General features: G+C 42.0%; 1 protein-coding gene across 1 annotated transcript in view; it reads right to left on the bottom strand.

The window, feature by feature from the left end:
- PRIM2 (DNA primase subunit 2) overlaps positions 1–23,101 on the bottom strand; it is a 513,890-nt gene that overhangs the window by 256,803 nt on the left and 233,986 nt on the right. Inside the window, exon 8 of the mRNA XM_053710405.1 lies at positions 13,662–13,729. Within this exon, the coding sequence (XP_053566380.1) occupies positions 13,662–13,729 (68 nt within the window). The remainder of the gene's footprint in view (positions 1–13,661; positions 13,730–23,101) is intronic.

Here is a 23,101-nt window from a genome sequence, read left to right as displayed (position 1 = left end):
GATATGTTAATGAAATGCTATTGATAAAAAGTGTATTTGGGGTAGTTAGTTAGTAACAGGCATAGAAAATATTTACTTACACTATTACTATTTTCTGCCTGGGACCAAAATAGTACAACTCCGGTACCATTTGAAAATAACAAACTTTTGAATTGAAGAAAAAAACAACTACATTTCACCACATCTCTCTTACTGCTTCCATGCTTGTCGAGAGTTGCAAGAGAATGACTGGGGGTGGCAGTTAGGGGAGGAGCTATATAGACAGCTCTGCTGTGGGTGATCCTCTTGCAACTTCCTGTTGGGAAGGAGAATATCCCATAAGTAATGGATGATCCGTGGACTGGATACACCTTACAAGAGAAAGTAGCTTCCAGCAATTTCAGCTACAGATGATAGAAAGGATTTTGGCTCATAAAGCACCTAGTACTGGTAGAGGACAGCATACTATATTTTTAAAACGCCCCAATTGCGAAAAAGCAAAGCCCCAAACATGCTGCCGAGTACGTTCCAGTAGGGTAAAAGAGAGATATACCCCTCACAACATGCACCTTGGTAGCTGTTTTAAAGTGTTTCATGTGGCTGCCAATCTTTGAAGCCAAGTAATTTAAAGTCATACTTAGTTTTTGTTTTTATTAAAGGGACAGTCAAAACCAGAATTTTTGTTGTTTTAAAAGATAGATAATACCTTAATTACCAATTCCCCAGTTTTGCATAACCAACACAGTTATAATACACGTTTTACCTCTGCAATTACCTTGTATCTAAGCCTCAGCAGACTGCCCTCTTATTTCAGTTCTTTTGAGACTTGCAGTTTAGCCAATCAGAGCTGTCTCCATGGTAAATTCATGTGCACAAGCTCAATGTTATCAATATGAAACACGTGAACTAATGCCCTCTAGTGGTGAAAAACTATCAAAATGCATTTAGATTAGAGGCGGCCTTCAAGGTCTAAGAAATTAGCATATGAACCTCCTAGGTTTAGCTTTCAACTAAGAATACCAAGAGAACGAAGCAACATTGGTGATAAAAGTAAATTGGAAAGTTGTTTAAAATTACATGCCCTATCTGAATCATGAATCATTTTTGGACTTGACTGTCCCTTTAACTATTACAGCATCCTGCAAATAATTCTAGTTCCCCTAAAGTCATTCTTTGCTATCCCCATGAGCCTAAAAATGTGAAATCAAATCCTAAAAACAGAAAATTTCTATATCTTGGCCTATAACCTAGACAATACTTAGCAGGTGAGATCCCTCAACAAAGGGACATGGACAGAAATAAACAATAAACATTACATGCCCTACTTGAAACATGAAAGTTTTTTTGGACTTCACTGTCACTTTAAGCAGCCCATTTTAGTATATACAGGACTTATTTCCCCCAAAATCTCCCATTAGTTTAGGGGTTTCGAATTTTGAACCTTTATTAGCCCAAAGTCCAGGTCTGTACATTGGGAGTACCGCTATACTCATGAGGATTTTGGGGGCTTTTGAAAAACTCCAAAACAAGTAAATGAATCTGGCAAAATTACAGGTCTGGAATCTGAAATGTCATCCCATAATTGCCAAAAAATCAGGTCAAAGTTTATATTGGGGTTCTGCTATACTCAGAGGGGGCATGTCATGACGGTACTTAGATTGTAAGTTCCCACGGGAACAGGGCTCCCAATTCCTCCTGTATTTGTTTGTTAAATTTTGTCTGGTGTCTCATATTGTACTGTCCTTTTATCTTTGTTACCTATGAACAGCGCTGCGGAATCTGTTGGCGCTTTATAAATAAAGAATAATAATAATAATAATACTGAGTTGAGTCTAGGGGCTTCTGAAGAACTCTAAATGAGACATGGGTCCAATAAATGTATCTGGCAGAAATACAGATGTGGAATATTAAATGAGCAGCACTGAAATGCCACCCTTAAAGAGCCGAAGAATAAGGGTCAAGGTGTACATTGGGGGTACCACTGTCCATGAGAGGAGTCATAAAATGAAAATATGCAGTTTTACACAAATTGGACATGTCACCATTGTAAAATACATGTGAAAAATACAATTCTCTGTGTGTGAAAAACCCAAATATATGTATAACCTTAGCAAAGACGACACACCCGAACACCTAGCGCAGATGCGGACATACATTAACAAAGCAGACCTCCCTTCTTTACTTCCAGAGCAACGCAAAACACTAGAAAACCCAATAAGCCTGTTAGAGGTATTGTCTGCAATAAAGGATTTACCTACAGGTAAAAGCCCGGGACCAGACGGTTTCACAAATATATATTATAAGACTTATAAACACATACTAGCCCCACACCTACTCAATTTATTCCACACATTAGAGACTGAGGGCTCTTTCCCGCAAGACATGTTGTCGGCACATATTTCTGTAATACCTAAACCCCAGAAAAATCCAACAGACCCCAGTAGTTACAGGCCGATATCCCTCCTAAACACGGATATAAAAATTTTAGGCAAAATCCTAGCAAAAAGAATCAATGTAGTACTGCAGTCCCTAATACATACGGACCAAGTGGGATTTGTCCCGGGACGGGAGGCGAGGGACAATACAATAAGAGCTCTGACTTTAATATGATACGCAAAACATAACAAAATTCCATCAGCCCTCCTGGCAGTGGACGCCGAGAAGGCGTTTGACCGCATAAATTGGAGATTCCTTGAAGAGACACTAAAGGCGATAGGATTTGGGCCACACATGATTTCTCTCATACTTAGCTTATATACTAGTCCCACTGCTAAAGTTAAGGCAAATGGAATGCTGTCAGATCCCTTCCAAATTCGAAACGGCACACGTCAGGGTTGCCCCTTGTCACCCATACTGTTTATCTTAACAATGGAGGTCTTTGCAGCCCATATCTTAAGTAACAATGAGATACAAGGTGTAAAGATAGGCCCTCACGATTTTAAAATTGCATTATACGCGGACGACGTACTATTCACAATCACCGACCCACATCACACAGTACCTATGATCCTACAGGAAATTGACACCTTTGGCCGGTATTCGGGTTTCTTGATAAACCCGCAGAAATCAGAGATACTAAATGTCTCCATGACCCAGGCTGACTTCCTTAATATCTCAAACACTTGCCCAATGATTGCCCGGGACAGATCCATAAAATACTTAGGGATACATATCTCCCCCAACCACACACAACTATTTAAAGAAAATTACACCAAACTTTTATTAACAACGCAACAAGATCTTCTCACTTGGTCCTTAAAACCAATTTCCTGGTGGGGACGCACACAATGCATTAAAATGACCACTTTACCCAGGATATTGTACCTACTTCAGGCGGTACCCATAGCTCTTCCCAAATGGTACTTAGCTCAACTCCAAAGACATATAAACACCTTTATCTGGGGAAAAAGTAAACCTAGGATTAACAAATCCAACATGTACAGAGCCACAATAAATGGAGGACTGGGGCTACCAGACATAACAGTATATTATAACGCAGTCACCCTACAAAGAATCCTAGACTGGCACAGAGCAGGTGACTCGAAAGCCTGGGTATCCCTAGACTCTAACATCCTTAGAGTTCCTTCAGTGGGCGCTCTTTGCTGGGTGCCAAAATCATTACGGCCCCCACAGTGTTACGATTTAACGATTCATAAGCATGTTTTTGACTCATGGGATAATATTAATCTTCACCAGACGTATCTTACTGGAGCTCGCTCTCCTCTTTTCCCCATACCACTGAATGCTGAGATGATAGGAGGGTTAGATAAAGGACAACAGAGACTAACTGAATGGGGATACACAGTGCCATTAAAAGAATTCACGCTTCATGGGAAGTTGGTGGGGAGAGAAAATCTGAGTACAGTAGCAGGGGGACGATATTCTAACTGGCTAAAATATTCTCAATTACACCATTTTATATACACCTCACCACACCAGAAAGACTTTCTGAGGGAACTGACCCCATTCGAAACTCTATGCACAAATACAACCCCGCTACGGCACTCGCTGTCCTTGACACGCAAACTTCTACAAATAGAGCACACACTCACGCTCCCCTCATACACAACCAAATGGCACGAGGAATTAGGATGTGATCCGAATGGGAAAGAATGGAAGAAGATCTTTCAAAACACAAAAAAGTCGTCATGCTCACCCCAAATGCTAGAACTTAATTTTAAAGTGCTAATGAGATGGTACTTAACCCCTTCACGCATACACTCCATCTACCCAGAGGCAGGCAGCAATTGTTGGAGAGGTTGCCCTACTAGAGGCCAATACTTACATATGTGGTGGGATTGTGATGTAATTAGACCACTCTGGTGCGAAATAGAAATTTTTTATAGGCAGATACTGACCGAGAAATTTGTGCTGACACCCAGAATAGCGCTATTAAATGACCTCCCCCCGTTCCCTTGCAAATTGAGACTTAGACTATTACAAATAGGCATTACAAGCGCTAAATCCATAATAGCATATCACTGGAAAACACAGCACAGGCCAACACTATCAGAATGGATTAATAAGGCCACGGACATGCTAACACTTGAGGAATATGGCTACTACAAAAGGAAACAGATAGGCACCTTTGCAGACATCAAATTTCGTTGGGAAGAATTAACTACACGATAGACTCCCTTACTTGGGTCAATAACATAACATAGAGTACCTCCTGTCTCTACCTACCTAACCCTCTCTCCGTTTCCTCCTACTTCTCTTACTGACACTTATTTCTGGGGATCCCCCCCCTGGAAGGAATGGTGGTTCCAAAGTTTATGGTTCAGTTTACAGTTACAAAGTTACACATCCATATGTTAATTTCATCCAAGCCAACACATTTGGAGAAGATTGTAAAAACAAAATTTATGCTTACCTGATAAATTCATTTCTCCTGTAGTGTGGTCAGTCCACGGGTCATCATTACTTCTGGGATATTATCTCCTCCCCTACAGGAAGTGCAAGAGGATTCACCCAGCAGAGCTGCCATATAGCTCCTCCCCTCTACGTCACCTCCAGTCATTCGACCAAAGGACCAACGAGAAAGGAGAAGCCCAAGGGTGTAGTGGTGACTGGAGTATAATCCAAAAAATTTTTTAGCCTGCCATAAAAAACAGGGCGGGCCGTGGACTGACCACACTACAGGAGAAATGAATTTATCAGGTAAGCATAAATTTTGTTTTCTCCTGTTAAGTGTGGTCAGTCCACGGGTCATCATTACTTCTGGGATACCAATACCAAAGGAAAAGTACACGGATGACGGGAGGGACAGGCAGGCTCTTTATACGGAGGGAACCACTGCCTGAAGAACCTTTCTCCCAAAAACAGCCTCCGAAGAAGCAAAAGTGTCAAATTTGTAAAATTTGGAAAAAGTATGAAGAGAAGACCAAGTTGCAGCCTTGCAAATCTGTTCAACAGAAGCCTCATTCTTAAAGGCCCAAGTGGAAGCCACAGCTCTAGTAGAATGAGCTGTAATTCTTTCAGGAGGCTGCTGTCCAGCAGTCTCATAGGCTAATCGTATTATGCTACAAAGCCAAAAAGAGAGAGAGGTAGCCGAAGCTTTTTGACCTCTCCTCTGGCCAGAATAAACGACAAACAGGGAAGACGTTTGACGAAAATCCTTAGTTGCCTGTAGATAAAATTTCAGGGCACGGACTACATCTAGATTGTGTAGCAGACGTTCCTTCTTCGAGGAAGGATTAGGACACAAAGATGGAACAACAATCTCTTGATTGATATTCCTGTTAGTGACCACCTTAGGTAGGAACCCAGGTTTAGTACGCAGAACTACCTTGTCTGAATGAAAAATCAGATAAGGAGAATCACAATGTAAGGCAGATAACTCAGAGACTCTTCGAGCCGAGGAAATAGCCATTAAAAACAGAACTTTCCAAAATAACAACTTGATATCAATGGAATGAAGGGGTTCAAACGGAACACCCTGTAAAACATTAAGAACTAAGTTCAAACTCCATGGCGGAGCAACAGTTTTAAACACAGGCTTGATCCTAGCTAAAGCCTGACAAAAAGCTTGAACGTCCGGAACTTCTGACAGACGTTTGTGTAAAAGAATGGACAGAGCTGAAATCTGTCCCTTTAAGGAACTAGCGGATAAACCCTTTTCTAAACCTTCTTGTAGAAAAGACAATATCCTTGGAATCCTAACCTTACTCCATGAGTAACTCTTGGATTCGCACCAATATAAGTATTTACGTCCATATTTTATGGTAAATCCTTCTGGTAACAGGCTTCCTAGCCTGTATTAAGGTATCAATAACTGGCTCAGAAAACCCACGTTTTGATAAAATCAAGCGTTCAATCTCCAAGCAGTCAGCTTCAGAGAAGTTAGATTTTGATGTTTGAATGGACCCTGGATCAGAAGGTCCTGTTTCAGAGGTAGAGACCAAGGCGGACAGGATGACATGTCCACTAGATCTGCATACCAAGTCCTGCGTGGCCATGCAGGTGCTATTAGAATCACTGATGCTCTCTCCTGTTTGATTCTGGCAATCAATCGAGGAAGCATCGGGAAGGGTGGAAACACATAAGCCATCTTGAAGGTCCAAGGTGCTGTCAGAGCATCTATCAGAACCGCTCCCGGATCCCTGGATCAGGACCCGTAGCGAGGAAGCTTGGCGTTCTGACGAGACGCCATGAGATCTATCTCTGGTTTGCCCCAACGTCGAAGTATTTGGGCAAAGACCTCCGGATGAAGTTCCCACTCCCCCGGATGAAAAGTCTGACGACTTAAGAAATCCGCCTCCCAGTTCTCCACTCCCGGGATGTGGATTGCAGACAGGTGGCAAGAGTGAGACTCTGCCCAGCGAATTATCTTTGATACTTCCATCATTGCTAGGGAGCTTCTTGTCCCTCCCTGATGGTTGATGTAAGCTACAGTCGTGATGTTGTCCGACTGAAACCTGATGAACCCCCGAGTTGTTAACTGGGGCCAAGCCAGAAGGGCATTGAGAACTGCTCTCAATTCCAGAATGTTTATTGGAAGGAGACTCTCCTCCTGATTCCATAGTCCCTGAGCCTTCAGAGAATTCCAGACAGCGCCCCAACCTAGTAGGCTGGCGTCTGTTGTTACAATTGTCCAGTTTGGCCTGCTGAATGGCATCCCCCTGGACAGATGTGGCCGATAAAGCCACCATAGAAGAGAATTTCTGGTCTCTTGATTCAGATTCAGAGTGGGGGACAAATCTGAGTAATCCCCATTCCACTGACTTAGCATGCACAATTGCAGCGGTCTGAGATGTAGGCGTGCAAAGGGGACTATGTCCATTGCCGCTACCATTAATCCGATCACCTCCATGCATTGAGCTACTGACGGGTGTTGAATGGAATGAAGGACACGGCATGCATTTTGAAGCTTTGTTAACCTGTCTTCTGTCAGGTAAATCTTCATTTCTACCGAATCTATCAGAGTCCCCAAGAAGGGAACTCTTGTGAGTGGAAAGAGAGAACTCTTCTTTTCGTTCACCTTCCATCCATGCGACCTTAGAAATGCCAGTACAAACTCTGTATGAGACTTGGCAGTTTGAAAGCTTGAAGCTTGTATCAGAATGTCGTCTAGGTACGGAGCTACCGAAATTCCTCGCGGTCTTAGTACCGCCAAAAGAGTACCCAGAACCTTTGTGAAGATTCTTGGAGCCGTAGCCAATCCGAATGGAAGAGCTACAAACTGGTAATGCCTGTCTAGAAAGGCAAACCTTAGATACCGGTAATGATTTCTGTGAATCGGTATGTGAAGGTAAGCATCCTTTAAATCCACTGTGGTCATGTACTGACCCTCTTGAATCATGGGCAAAATTGTTCGAATAGTTTCCATCTTGAACGATGGAACTCTTAGGAATTTGTTTAGGATCTTTAAATCCAAGATTGGCCTGAAAGTTCCCTCTTTCTTGGGAACTACAAACAGATTTGAGTAAAACCCTTGTCTTTGTTCCGACCGTGGAACTGGATGGATCACTCCCATTAATAAAAGATCTTGTACGCAGCGTAGAAACGCTTCCTTCTTTGTTTGGTTTGTTGACAACCTTGACAGATGAAATCTCCCTCTTGGGGGAGAGGATTTGAAGTCCAGAAGGTATCCCTGAGATATGATCTCTAACGCCCAGGGATCCTGAACATCTCTTGCCCAAGCCTGGGCGAAGAGAGAAAGTCTGCCCCCCACTAGATCCGGTCCCGGATCGGGGGCCCTCGATTCATGCTGTCTTAGGGGCAGCAGCAGGTTTCCTGGCCTGCTTGCCCTTGTTCCAGGACTGGTTAGGTTTCCAGCCTTGTCTGTAGCGAGCAACAGCTCCTTCCTGTTTAGGTGCAGAGGAAGTTGATGCTGCTCCTGCTTTGAAATTATGAAAGGAACGAAAATTAGACTGTCTAGCCTTAGCTTTGGCTTTGTCCTGAGGCAGGGCATGGCCTTTACCTCCTGTAATGTCAGCGATAATCTCTTTCAACCCGGGCCCGAATAAGGTCTGCCCTTTGAAAGGTATATTAAGCAATTTAGATTTAGAAGTAACATCAGCTGACCAGGATTTTAGCCACAGTGCTCTGCGTGCCTGAATGGCGAATCCTGAATTCTTAGCCGTAAGTTTAGTTAAATGTACTACGGCATCTGAAATAAATGAGTTAGCTAACTTAAGGGCTTTAAGTTTGTGTGTAATCTCATCTAGTGTAGATGATTCAAGTGTCTCTTCCAGAGACTCAAACCAAAATGCTGCTGCAGCCGTGACAGGCGCAATACATGCAAGAGGTTGCAATATAAAACCTTGTTGAACAAACATTTTCTTAAGGTAACCCTCTAATTTTTTATCCATTGGATCTGAAAAAGCACAGCTATCCTCCACCGGGATAGTGGTACGCTTAGCTAAAGTAGAAACTGCTCCCTCCACCTTAGGGACCGTTTGCCATAAGTCCCGTGTGGTGGCGTCTATTGGAAACATTTTTCTAAATATCGGAGGGGGTGAGAACGGCACACCGGGTCTATCCCACTCCTTAGTAACAATTTCAGTAAGTCTCTTAGGTATAGGAAAAACATCAGTACTCGCCGGTACCCGCAAAATATCTATCCAACCTACACATTTTCTCTGGTATTGCAACTGTGTTACAATCATTCAGAGCCGCTAATACCTCCCCTAGTAATACACGGAGGTTTTCCAGCTTAAATTTAAAATTTGAAATATCTGAATCCAGTCTATTTGGATCAGAACCGTCACCCACAGAATGAAGTTCTCCGTCCTCATGTTCTGCCACCTGTGACGCAGTGTCTGACATGGCCCTAATATTATCAGCGCACTCTGTTCTCACCCCAGAGTGATCACGCTTACCTCTTAGTTCTGGTAATTTAGCCAAAACTTCAGTCATAACAGTAGCCATATCCTGTAATGTGATTTGTAATGGCCGCCCAGATGTACTCGGCGCTACAATATCACGCACCTCCCGAGCGGGAGATGCAGGTACTGACACGTGAGGCGAGTTAGTCGGCATAACTCTCCCCTCGTTGTCTGGTGAAATATGTTCAATTTGTACAGATTGACTTTTATTTAAAGTAGCATCAATACAGTTAGTACATAAATTTCTATTGGGCTCCACTTTGGCATTAGCACATATAGCACATGTATCTTCCTCTGAATCAGACATGTTTAACACACTAGCAATTAACTAGCAACTTGGAAATGCTTTTTTCAAGTAATTTACAATAATATGAAAACGAACTGTGCCTATAAGAAGCACAGAAAAAATTATGACAGTTGAAATAAATAAATTATAGCATCAAATCTTTGTAAGAAATATACAATTTTAGCAAAGGATTGTTCCCATTAGCAAAGGATAACTAACCCTGACAGCAGAAAAAATACACAAATAAACGTTTTTTATCACAGTCAACTACAATCTTCACAGCTCTGCTGTGAATGATTACCTCCCTCAAAACAAGCTTTGAAGATCCCTGAGTTCTGTAGAGATGAACCGGATCATGCAGGAAGAAAATGAACCTCTGACTGAGTTTTTTGATGCGTAGTAAAAGCGCCAAAAATGGCCCCTCCCCCTCACACATAACAGTGAGAGAGATCAGTAAACTGTTTAAATTTAAACAAAACTATTGCCAAGTGGAAAAAACAGTGCCCAAAACATTTTTTCACCCAGTACCTCAGAGAAATAAACGATTTTACATGCCAGCAAAAAACGTTTAACCTTAATAAATTAATTGTTATTTAAAAACCTATTGCAAGTCCCTGCAAATTAGGTTAAGTCTATGCATACAGTATAAATCCAGTGAAGTACCATTCCCCAGAATACTGAAGTGTAAAATATACATACATGACAGCCTGATACCAGATACATCTACTGTATTTAAGGCTGAGTTTACATTATAACGGTATGGCAGGATTTTCTCATCAATTCCATGTCAGAAAATAATAAACTGCTACATACCTCTTTGCAGATTAATCTGCCCGCTGTCCCCTGATCTGAAGTTTACCTCTCCTCAGATGGCCGAGAAACAGCAATATGATCTTAACTACTCCGGCTAAAATCATAGAAAAAACTCAGGTAGATTCTTCTTCAAATTCTACCAGAGAATGAATAACACACTCCGGTGCTATTATAAAATAACAAACTTTTGATTGAAGGTATAAACTAATTAAAATCACCACAGTCCTCTCACACATCCTATCTATTCGTTGGGTGCAAGAGAATGACTGGAGGTGACGTAGAGGGGAGGAGCTATATGGCAGCTCTGCTGGGTGAATCCTCTTGCACTTCCTGTAGGGGAGGAGATAATATCCCAGAAGTAATGATGACCCGTGGACTGACCACACTTAACAGGAGAAAGATTATATTTATGTATTTTATGTATTTGATGACATTCATTTTTTCTTCCATGTCCTGTATATTTTTCTTTTATTTGGATGACAATAAAGCTCTTTGAAAAAAAAAAAAAAAACCCAAATATATACACAAACTGTTACAGTACCCCACGAAAGTGAGTACACCCCTCACATTTTTGTAAATATTTTATTATATCTTTTCATGTGACAACACTGAAGAATGACACTTTGATACAATGTAAAGAAGTGAGTGTACAGCCTGTATAACAGTGTAAATTTGCTGTCCCCTCAAAATAACTCAACACACAGCCATTAATGGCTAAACCGTTGGCAACAAAAGTGAGTACACCCCCAAGTGGAAATGTCCAAATTGGGCCCCAAGTGTCAATATTTTGTGTGGCCACCATTATTTTCCAGCACTGCCTTAACCCTCTTGGGCATGGAGTTCACCAGAGCTTCACAGGTTGCCACTGGAGTCCTCTTCCACTCCTCCATGACGACATCACAGAGCTGGTAGATGTTGAGAGACTTGGCGCTCGCCATCCTCCGTTTGAGGATGCCCTACAGATGCTCAATAGGGTTTAGGTCTGGAGACTTGCTTGGCCAGTCCATTACCTATACCCTCAGCTTCTTTAGCAAGGCAGTGGTCATTTTGGAGGTGTGTTTGGGGTCATAATCATGTTGGAATACTGACCTGCGGCCCAGTCTATGAAGGGAGGGGATCATGCTCTACTTCAGTATGTCACAGTACATGTTGGCATTCATGGTTCCCTCAATGAACTGTAGCTCCCCAGTGCCGGCAGCACTCATGCAGGCCCAGACCATGACACTCCCACCACCATGCTTAACTGTAAGCAAGACACACTTGTCTTTGTACTCCTCACCTGGTTGCCGCCACACACGCTTGACACCATCTGAACCAAATAAGTTTATCTTGGTCTCATCGGACCACAGGACACGATTCCAGCAATCCATGTCCTTAGAATGCTTTTTTTTCAGCAAACTGTTTCCGGGCTTTCTTGTGAATCATCTTTAGAGAAGGCTTCCTTCTGGGATGACAGCCATGCAGATCAATTTGATGCAGTGTGCGGCGTATGGTCTGAGCACTGACATGCTGACCCCCCACCCCTTCAACCTCTGCAGCAATGCTGGCAGCGCTCATACATCTATTTCTCGAAGACAACCTCTGGATATGTCGCTGAGCAGGTGTACTTAACTCCTTTGGTCGACCATGGTGAGGCCTGTTCTTAGTGGAACCTGTCCTGTGAAACCGCTGCCTGATCTTGTCCACCCTGCTGCAGCTCAGATTCAGGGTCTTGGCAATCTTCTTACAGCCTAGGCCATCTTTATGTAGAGCAACAATTCTTTTTTCAGATCCTCAGAGAGTTCTTTGCCATGAGGTGATATGTTGAACTTCCAGTGACCAGTACGAGAGAGTGTGAGAGCGATAACACCAAATTTAACACACCTGCTCCCAATTCACACCTGAGACCTTGTAACACTAACGAGTCACATGACACCGGGGAGGGCAAATGGCTAATTGGACCCAATTTAGACATTTCCACTTAGGGGTGTACTCACTTTTGTTGCCAATGGTTTAAACATTAATAGCTGTGTGTTTAGTTATTTTGAGGGGACAGCAAATTTACACTGTTATACAGGCTGTAAACTCACTACTTTACATTGTAGCTAAGTGTCATTTCTTCATTGTTGTCACATGAAAAGATATAATAAAATATTTACAAAAATGTGAGGGGTGTACTCACTTTCGTGGGATGTTGTAATTCCCAGGGCCTCTGGGTCTCACATAGATCTGAGCTCACAAATTAAATTAATGAAAGAAAATTTAGGGGGTTTATGTCCCTTTAAGCACAGAAACCAAGAATGTCTCTGTCAGGTTTTTTTTTTTGTTTTTTTTTTGTTTTGGTTTTTTTAAGGATGATGGAACGGATTACCTGTAAATGCAGAGGTTTCTTCACAACAAGAGACCACTTGCATGACTTATTTTCAACATTTAACACATGTATATGCTTTTGTGGGGTATTATGAGTTTTAAAACTATACTAAATATCTGTTTGTTTTTGTTTGGTATACCAACAAGCAGTAAAATCAGAATTAAAACAAATATTAAATATGTTGTTCTGGTTAGACTTGCAGTAAGGGTACTAACTAAGCTTAGGTTCAGGCTAGAGAAATAGTAATCCTCACTAGCATCCATGGGGTTAAAACAAAGATACCACAGTTGGAATTTCCCTATAGCCATAACTTTAACAATATTTTCCATTTTAACACACTATTTCCACACAAAAAAACACATTAAAAACAACTATTTTCCCAACGTGTTCATAGTTAAATCAAATAATATGGTAATTTGAAAATTGTAATTAATTGGATAGATGCTAAGCAAAAAAAAAAAAAAAAAGGAGAGATGTGCAAGCAGGTCAGCAATGAAATGTAGTTGATAGACTTCAACATGATGGCGACCCATGACTAGAGGAAACTAGGAATAACCATAATACTATGCTTATAAAATGTATTCAATGTTTATTAATGTCCCTTTAAATAATTGACAACAAATTATAAACAGAAATAATCACAGATTGCACCTGAAGTAGGGATTCCATATTTATTATGGTTCAGGGCAAAACTGAGAAAAACAAAGAAACTCTTCTCCCTAAGGTTGAAATCTAAAACTGTATCTTATAATGGTGTACTGCATATAATAAACCAGCTTAGGCAATGGTCAAATGATCTGACACATTCAAACTGTTCACTATAATGCTAGAGGTTTACTACATCTAAAAAAGAAATGTTTTTAATAGCCAGCAAACATTTGTATATAATCATGGGTTGACTTACCTGAGGTGGTTCAGCAAAGGCTGTAGCCTTTCATCGGACTGCACAACAGGGAGGGAGCGGGCTGATAGCTGAAAGACAAGATTTGCAAAATATGGTAAATTTGTGTTGCTACAGTTTATTAAAAACTGAGAACCCTTCTATGCTGAATATGTCTAATTTACCAAAAAGAAATGGCATTTTTCTATTATAATACAAGCTACTGAAGCAGTAAGACATACCTAATATTACATTTTAAACAATACCCTACTTTTAGTTAGCATGCCCACAACAATGTTTACTGTGTCTCAAATGTATTTTTCCTTAACTGTCAGATTATAGTTCTGGAAAAAAGGCTGAAGTCTCTTTTTGAAACATGGCATCTGTGAAAATGCCCAATTAACATTAAAATAGTCAAAAATGCCAAAGACAGCTGGTGTTTATTCTGTTGAGAAAGTGAAAATAGAATGACATTCCAAACAAAAACACTACAAATCTGACATTCAAAAAAAAAAAAAAGTAGTATGGGTGGGGGTGAAGATTTTTTTTCAACATTTATTAAACGTACAATCAAATAATCAAAACTTAAAAACATAATTTATGCTTACCTGATAAATTTATTTCTCTTGTAGTGTATCCAGTCCACGGATCATCCATTACTTGTGGGATATTCTCCTTCCCAACAGGAAGTTGCAAGAGGATCACCCACAGCAGAGCTGCTATATAGCTCCTCCCCTCACTGCCATATCCAGTCATTCGACCGAAACAAACCGAGAAAGGAGAACCATAGGGTGCAGTGGTGACTGTAGTTTAATTAAAATTTAGACCTGCCTTAAAAGGACGGGGCGGGCCGTGGACTGGATACACTACAAGAGAAATAAATTTATCAGGTAAGCATAAATTATGTTTTCTCTTGTTAAGTGTATCCAGTCCACGGATCATCCATTACTTGTGGGATACCAATACCAAAGCTAAAGTACACGGATGATGGGAGGGACAAGGCAGGAACTTAAGCGGAAGGAACCACTGCCTGTAGAACCTTTCTCCCAAAAACAGCCTCAAAAGAAGCAAAAGTATCAAATTTGTAAAATTTTGAAAAGGTATGAAGCGAAGACCAAGTCGCAGCCTTGCAAATCTGTTCAACAGAAGCCTTATTTTTAAAGGCCCAGGTGGAAGCCACAGCTCTAGTAGAATGTGCTGTAATCCTTTCAGGGGGCTGCTGTCCAGCAGTCTCATAGGCTAAACGGATTATACTCCGAAGCCAAAAAGAAAGAGAGGTTGCCGAGGCCTTTTGACCTCTCCTCTGTCCAGAGTAAACAACAAACAGGCTAGATGTTTGACGAAAATCCTTAGTAGCTTGTAAGTAAAACTTCAAAGCACGCACTACATCTAAATTATGTAAGAGACGTTCCTTCTTCAAAGAAGGATTAGGACACAATGATGGAACAACAATCTCTTGATTGATATTCTTGTTAGAAACCACCTTGGGTAAAAACCCAGGTTTTGTACGCAGAACTACTTTATCTGAATGAAAGATCAGATAAGGAGAATCACAATGTAAGGCAGATAACTCAGAGACTCTTCGAGCCGAAGAAATAGCCATCAGAAACAGAACTTTCCATGATAGAAGTTTGATATCAATAGAATGAAGGGGTTCAAACGGAACTCCCTGGAGAACTTTAAGAACCAAGTTCAAGCTCCATGGAGGAGCAACAGGTTTAAACACAGGCTTAATTCTAACTAAAGCCTGACAAAACGCCTGGACGTCTGGAACTTCTGCCAGACGCTTGTGTAAAAGAATAGACAGAGCCGATATCTGTCCCTTTAAAGAACTAGCTGATAATCCTTTGTCCAAACCCTCTTGGAGGAAGGACAAAATCCTAGGAATCCTAATCCTACTCCATGAGTAATTCCTGGATTCACACCAATGAAGATATTTACGCCATATCTTGTCGTAGATTTTCCTGGTGACAGGCTTTCGTGCCTGTATTAAGGTATCAATGACTGACTCAGAGAAGCCACGCTTTGATAGGATCAAGCGTTCAATCTCCATGCAGTCAGTCTCAGAGAAACTAGATTCGGATGATTGAAAGGACCTTGTATTAGAAGGTCTTGTCTCAGAGGCAGAGTCCACGGTGGAAAGGATGACATGTCCACCAGATCTGCATACAAGGTCCTGCGTGGCCACGCAGGTGCTATCAGAATCACCGATGCTCTCTCCTGTCTGATTTTGGCAATCAGTCGAGGGAGCAGAGGAAACGGTGGAAACACATAAGCCAGGTTGAAGAACCAAGGAGCTGCTAGAGCATCTATCAGCGTTGCTTCTGGGTCCCTGGACCTGGATCCGTAACAAGGAAGCTTGGCGTTCTGGCGAGACGCCATGAGATCCAGTTCTGGTGTGCCCCAACGACGGACCAGTTGAGCAAACACCTCCGGATGGAGTTCCCACTCCCCCGGATGAAAAGTCTGACGACTTAGAAAATCCGCCTCCCAGTTCTCTACGCCCGGGATATAGATCGCTGACAGGTGGCAAGAGTGAGACTCTGCCCAGCGAATTATCTTGGAGACTTCTGACATCGCTAGGGAACTCCTGGTTCCCCCTTGATGGTTGATGTAAGCCACAGTCGTGATGATGTCCGACTGAAATCTGATGAACCCCAGTGTTGATAACTGAGGCCAAGCTAGAAGAGCATTGAAAATTGCTCTTAACTCCAGAATGTTTATTGGGAGGAGTTTCTCCTCCTGAGTCCAAGAACCCTGAGCTTTCAGGGACTTCCAGACTGCACCCCAACCTAGAAGGCTGGCATCTGTTGTTACAATTGTCCAATCTGGTCTGTGAAAGGTCATACCTTTGGACAGATGGACCCGAGATAACCACCAGAGAAGAGAATCTCTGGTTTCCTGATCCAGATTTAATAGAGGGGACAAATCTGTGTAATTCCCATTCCACTGACTGAGCATGCATAATTGCAGCGGTCTGAGATGCAGGCGCGCAAATGGCACTATGTCCATCGCCGCTACCATTAAGCCGATTACTTCCATGCACTGAGCCACCATGGGGCGCGGAATGGAGTGAAGAACACGGCAAGCATTTAGAAGTTTTGATAACCTGGACTCCGTCAGGTACATTTTCATTTCTATAGAATCTATTAGAGTCCCTAGGAAGGAAACCCTTGTGAGAGGAGATAGAGAACTCTTTTCTTTGTTCACTTTCCACCCATGCAACCTCAGAAATGCCAGAACTATCTCTGTATGAGACTTGGCAATTTGAAAGCTTGATGCCTGTATCAGGATGTCATCTAGATAAGGAGCCACCACTAAGCCTCGCGGTCTTAGAACCGCCAGAAGTGAGCCCAGAACCTTTGTAAAAATTCTTGGGGCTGTAGCCAACCCGAATGGAAGAGCTACAAATTGGTAATGCCTGTCTAGAAAGGCAAACCTCAGGAACCGATGATGATTCTTGTGAATCGGAATGTGAAGGTAGGCATCCTTTAAGTCCACTGTGGTCATGGTCATGTGGTAAAATGGTTCGAATAGTTTCCATCTTGAATGATGGAACTCTGAGGAATTTGTTTAAGAACTTTAGATCCAAAATTGGTCTGAAGGTTCCCTCTTTTTTGGGAACCACAAACAGATTTTAATAAAACCCCTGTCCTTGTTCCGTCCGCGGAACTGGATGGATCACTCCCATTACAAGGAGGTCTTGCATGCAGCGTAGGAATGCCTCTTTCTTTATCTGGTTTGCAGATATTCTTGAAAGGTGAAATCTCCCTTGTGGAGGAGAAGCTTTAAAGTCCAGAAGATATCCCTGAGATATGATCTCCAACGCCCAGGGATCCTGAACATCTCTTGCCCACGCCTGGGCGAAGAGAGAAAGTCTGCCCCCTACTAGATCCGTTGTTGGATAGGGGGCCGTTCCTTCATGCTGTCTTGGAGGCAGCAGCAGGCTTTCTGGCCTGCTTGCCCTTGTTCTAGGACTGGTTAGGTTTCCAGGCCTGCTTGGATTGAGCAAAAGTTCCCTCTTGTTTTGAAGCAGAGGAAGTTGATGCTGCACCTGCCTTGAAATTTCGAAAGGCACGAAAATTAGACTGTTTGGCCATTGATTTGGCCCTGTCCTGAGGAAGGGTATGACCCTTACCTCCAGTAATGTCAGCAATAATTTCTTTCAAACCAGGCCCGAATAAGGTCTGCCCCTTGAAAGGAATGTTGAGTAATTTAGACTTTTAAGTCAGCTACCAGGATTTAAGCCATAGCGCCCTACGCGCCTGGATGGCGAATCCGGAATTCTTAGCCGTTAGTTTAGTCAAATGAACAATGGCATCAGAAACAAATGAGTTAGCTAGCTTAAGTGTTCTAAGCTTGTCAATAATTTCAGTCAATGGAGCTGTATGGATGGCCTCTTCCAGGGCCTCAAACAAGAACGCCGCCGCAGCAGTGACAGGCGCAATGCATGCAAGGGGCTGTAAAATAAAACCTTGTTGAATAAACATTTTCTTAAGGTAACCCTCTAATTTTTTATCCATTGGATCTGAAAAAACAGAATTTATGTTTACCTGATAAATTACTTTCTCCAACGGTGTGTCCGGTCCACGGCGTCATCCTTACTTGTGGGATATTCTCTTCCCCAACAGGAAATGGCAAAGAGCCCAGCAAAGCTGGTCACATGATCCCTCCTAGGCTCCGCCTACCCCAGTCATTCGACCGACGTTAAGGAGGAATATTTGCATAGGAGAAACCATATGGTACCGTGGTGACTGTAGTTAAAGAAAATAAATTATCAGACCTGATTAAAAAAACCAGGGCGGGCCGTGGACCGGACACACCGTTGGAGAAAGTAATTTATCAGGTAAACATAAATTCTGTTTTCTCCAACATAGGTGTGTCCGGTCCACGGCGTCATCCTTACTTGTGGGAACCAATACCAAAGCTTTAGGACACGGATGAAGGGAGGGAGCAAATCAGGTCACCTAAATGGAAGGCACCACGGCTTGCAAAACCTTTCTCCCAAAAATAGCCTCAGAAGAAGCAAAAGTATCAAACTTGTAAAATTTGGTAAAAGTGTGCAGTGAAGACCAAGTCGCTGCCCTACATATCTGATCAACAGAAGCCTCGTTCTTGAAGGCCCATGTGGAAGCCACAGCCCTAGTGGAATGAGCTGTGATTCTTTCGGGAGGCTGCCGTCCGGCAGTCTCGTAAGCCAATCTGATGATGCTTTTAATCCAAAAAGAGAGAGAGGTAGAAGTTGCTTTTTGACCTCTCCTTTTACCTGAATAAACAACAAACAAGGAAGATGTTTGTCTAAAATCCTTTGTAGCATCTAAATAGAATTTTAGAGCGCGAACAACATCCAAATTGTGCAACAAACGTTCCTTCTTTGAAACTGGTTTCGGACACAGAGAAGGTACGATAATCTCCTGGTTAATGTTTTTGTTAGAAACAACTTTTGGAAGAAAACCAGGTTTAGTACGTAAAACCACCTTATCTGCATGGAACACCAGATAAGGAGGAGAACACTGCAGAGCAGATAATTCTGAAACTCTTCTAGCAGAAGAAATTGCAACTAAAAACAAAACTTTCCAAGATAATAACTTAATATCAACGGAATGCAAGGGTTCAAACGGAACCCCCTGAAGAACTGAAAGAACTAAATTGAGACTCCAAGGAGGAGTCAAAGGTTTGTAAATAGGCTTAATTCTAACCAGAGCCTGAACAAAGGCTTGAACATCTGGCACAGCGGCCAGCTTTTTGTGAAGTAACACAGACAAGGCAGAAATCTGTCCCTTCAGGGAACTTGCAGATAATCCTTTTTCCAATCCTTCTTGAAGGAAGGATAGAATCCTAGGAATCCTAACCTTGTCCATAAACACTAAAAAACTCTAAGCCATCTCCGTGGAGATGTTGCCTGTACAACGGCAAAGAGAATGACTGGGGTAGGCGGAGCCTAGGAGGGATCATGTGACCAGCTTTGCTGGGCTCTTTGCCATTTCCTGTTGGGGAAGAGAATATCCCACAAGTAAGGATGACGCCGTGGACCGGACACACCTATGTTGGAGAAAGCACAACTGTCCTCAACCGGGATAGTGGTACGCTTTGCTAAAATAGAAACTGCTCCCTCCACCTTAGGGACTGTCTGCCATAAGTCCCGTGTAGTGGCATCTATTGAAAACATTTTTCTAAATATAGGAGGTGGGGAAAAGGGCACACCGGGTCTATCCCACTCCTTACTAATAATTTCTGTAAGCCTTTTAGGTATTGGAAAAACATCAGTACTCACCGGCACTGCATAGTATTTATCCAGTCTACACAATTTCTCTGGCACTGCAATTGTGTCACAGTCATTCAGAGCAGCTAATACCTCTCCAAGCAATACACGGAGGTTCTCAAGCTTAAATTTAAAATTAGAAATCTCTGAATCAGGTCTCCCTGAGTCAGAGATGTCACCCACAGACTGAAGCTCTCCGTCCTCAGGTTCTGCATATTGTGACGCAGTATCAGACATGGCTCTTACAGCACCTGCGCGCTCTGTATCTCGTCTAACCCCAGAGCTATCGCGCTTGCCTCTTAATTCAGGCAATCTGGCTAATACCTCTGACAGGGTATTATTCATGATTGCAGCCATGTCCTGCAAAGTAATCGCTATGGGCGTCCCTGATGTACTTGGCGCCATATTAGCGTGCGTCCCTTGAGCGGGAGGCGAAGGGTCCGACACGTGGGGAGAGTTATTCGGCATAACTTCCCCCTCGACAGACCCCTCTGGTGACAATTCTTTTATAGATAAAGACTGATCTTTACTGTTTAAGGTGAAATCAATACATTTAGTACACATTCTCCTATGGGGCTCCACCATGGCTTTTAAACATAATGAACAAGTAGTTTCCTCTGTGTCAGACATGTTTGTACAGACTAGCAATGAGACTAGCAAGCTTGGAAAACACTTTAAACCAAGTTAACAAGCAATATAAAAAACGTTACTGCACCTTTAAGAAAAACAAATTTTGACAAAATTTGAAATAACAGTGAAAAAAGGCAGTTACACTAACGAAATTTTTACAGTGTATGTAACAAGTTAGCAGAGCATTGCACCCACTTGCAAATGGATGATTAACCCCTTAATACCAAAAACGGAATAATAAATGACAAAAACGTTTTTAAAATCAGTCACAACTGCCACAGGTCTACTGTGGTTGTTACCCTCCTCAAACACGACTTTTGAAGCCTTTTGAGCCCTTCAGAGATGTCCTGTATCATGCAGAAGGAAGCTGAGTGTCTCTGTCTGTAATTTTAGCTGCGCAGAAAAGCGCTAAAATAGGCCCCTCCCACTCATAGTACAACAGTGGAAAGTCTCAGGAAACTGTTTCTAGGCAAAAATCAAGCCAGTCATGTGGAAAAAAACTAGGCCCCAATAAGTTTTATCACCAAACATATATAAAAACGATTAACATGCCAGCAAACGTTTTATATTACACTTTTATAAGAGTATGTATCTCTGTTAATAAGCCTGATACCAGTCGCTATCACTGCATTTAAGGCTTAACTTACATTAATCCGGTATCAGCAGCATTTTCTAGCAAATTCTATCCCTAGAAAAATGTTAACTGCACATACCTTATTGCAGGAAAACCTGCACCCCATTCCCCCTCTGAAGTTACCTCACTCCTCAGAATATGTGAGAACGGCAGTGGATCTTAGTTACTTCTGCTAAGATCATAGAAATCGCAGGCAGATTCTTCTTCTAAATACTGCCTGAGATAAAATAGTACGCTCCGGTACCATTTAAAAATAAACTTTTGATTGAAGAAAGTAACTAACTATAAAACACCACTCTCCTCTTACTACCTTCATCTTTGTTGAGAGTTGCAAGAGAATGACTGGGTATGGCAGTGAGGGGAGGAGCTATATAGCAGCTCTGCTGTGGGTGATCCTCTTGCAACTTCCTGTTGGGAAGGAGAATATCCCACAAGTAATGGATGATCCGTGGACTGGATACACTTAACAAGAGAAAATATATTTGCAGATATGCTTGTCTTTGGCATTGCTTTTTGGTAATTTGAAGGCTGCTAATTGCAGCTGCGCAACACACTTAATATTTAAGGCAGTGAAGGGAGTTAATTAGGTAGCTTGCAAGGTTAATATTTGCTCTAGTGTAAATATTACCTCCCATCTTACCTCCATGACCCCCAGCTGATGCCTCCCAAGCATACCTCCCCCCCCCCACCTACCCACACTCCTCACCCATCTAAGGTACTAGAAGAAATTGTGCTAGTATTCATTTTAGTGCTTTATATTTTTTTATTAAAAAAAAATCTGCAGGGTTCCTTAACACTCCCACCCCTTGATCCCCCCAAAGCGGCAGCTATCTTAGGTACTGGCAGCTGTCTGCCAGTATCTAGTATTTTTTGTGATATTTATTTACCAATATTTTTTTATGTAGTCTAGTAGTACTCATTCACCATCCACACCTCCCTTGTGACTGCCGGCGGGTGAGGAACTGCAGGGGATCCCCTGTGAAGTGGCCAAAAAGGAAGGGCGTACCATTATGTCACTAGGGTCCATAAGACCCTGTGTTTTCGTGACCAAATGGTACGTTCATTAGGCCAATGGGGTTAAAATGAAATGAATATATATATATATATATATATATATATATATAGAGAGAGAGAGAGAGAGAGAGAGAGAGAGAGAGAGAGAGAGAGAGAGAGAGAGAGTTTAAAATCCTCCACTAAATACAAAATATAGAGAAAATAACTCGTGTAAACCATTTACAAATCTAAACAAGTCAGAAGACTTGCTGTAAACCTAGAAACTCTCTGACTACACTGTTTCCAATGCAGCAAAGGAATCTGGGTAAGATATGCAAATGAGGTTCACAATGACTCACCTTTTTACTTTTAGCCTGCTTTTTAAGACAGACTTCCCTTTATGCCATAGCACTGCTGCATTACACAGCTTTTATGCTTAGCTAGGGTTAGTACAGTGACTCAGACCAATCCCAGGACAGCTGTTTCGTGGTTTTTGCCACTTATCAGCTGGGAGTAGGTTGAGTCACTGCTTGGTAAAGTTCATTTCTGGGGGAAATTCAACAACAATTAAAATTATGGGGAGGCGAAAAGTGAGTTTAAAATCCTCCACTAAATACAAAATATAGAGAAAATAACTCATTGTGTAAACCATTTACAAATCTAAACAAGTCAGAAGACTTGCTTTAAACCTAGAAACTCTCTGACTACACAGTTTCCAATGCAGCAAAGGAATCTGGGTAAGATATGCTAGGGTTAGTACAGTGACTCAGAACAATCCCAGGACAGCTGTTTAGTGGTTTTTGCCACTCATCAGCTGGGAGTTGTTGAATTTCCCCCAGAAATGAACTTTACCAAGCAGTGACTCAACCTATATATACATACATTCACACATACATATATATATATATATACACACACACACACAGTATATATATATATATATAT

The sequence above is a fragment of the Bombina bombina genome, chromosome 4 (genome assembly GCF_027579735.1).
Source record: "Bombina bombina isolate aBomBom1 chromosome 4, aBomBom1.pri, whole genome shotgun sequence".
NCBI classification, from domain to species: domain Eukaryota; kingdom Metazoa; phylum Chordata; class Amphibia; order Anura; family Bombinatoridae; genus Bombina; species Bombina bombina.
Note: the sequence above shows the minus strand (reverse complement) of the source record. Positions and strands in the feature narration are given on the sequence as shown.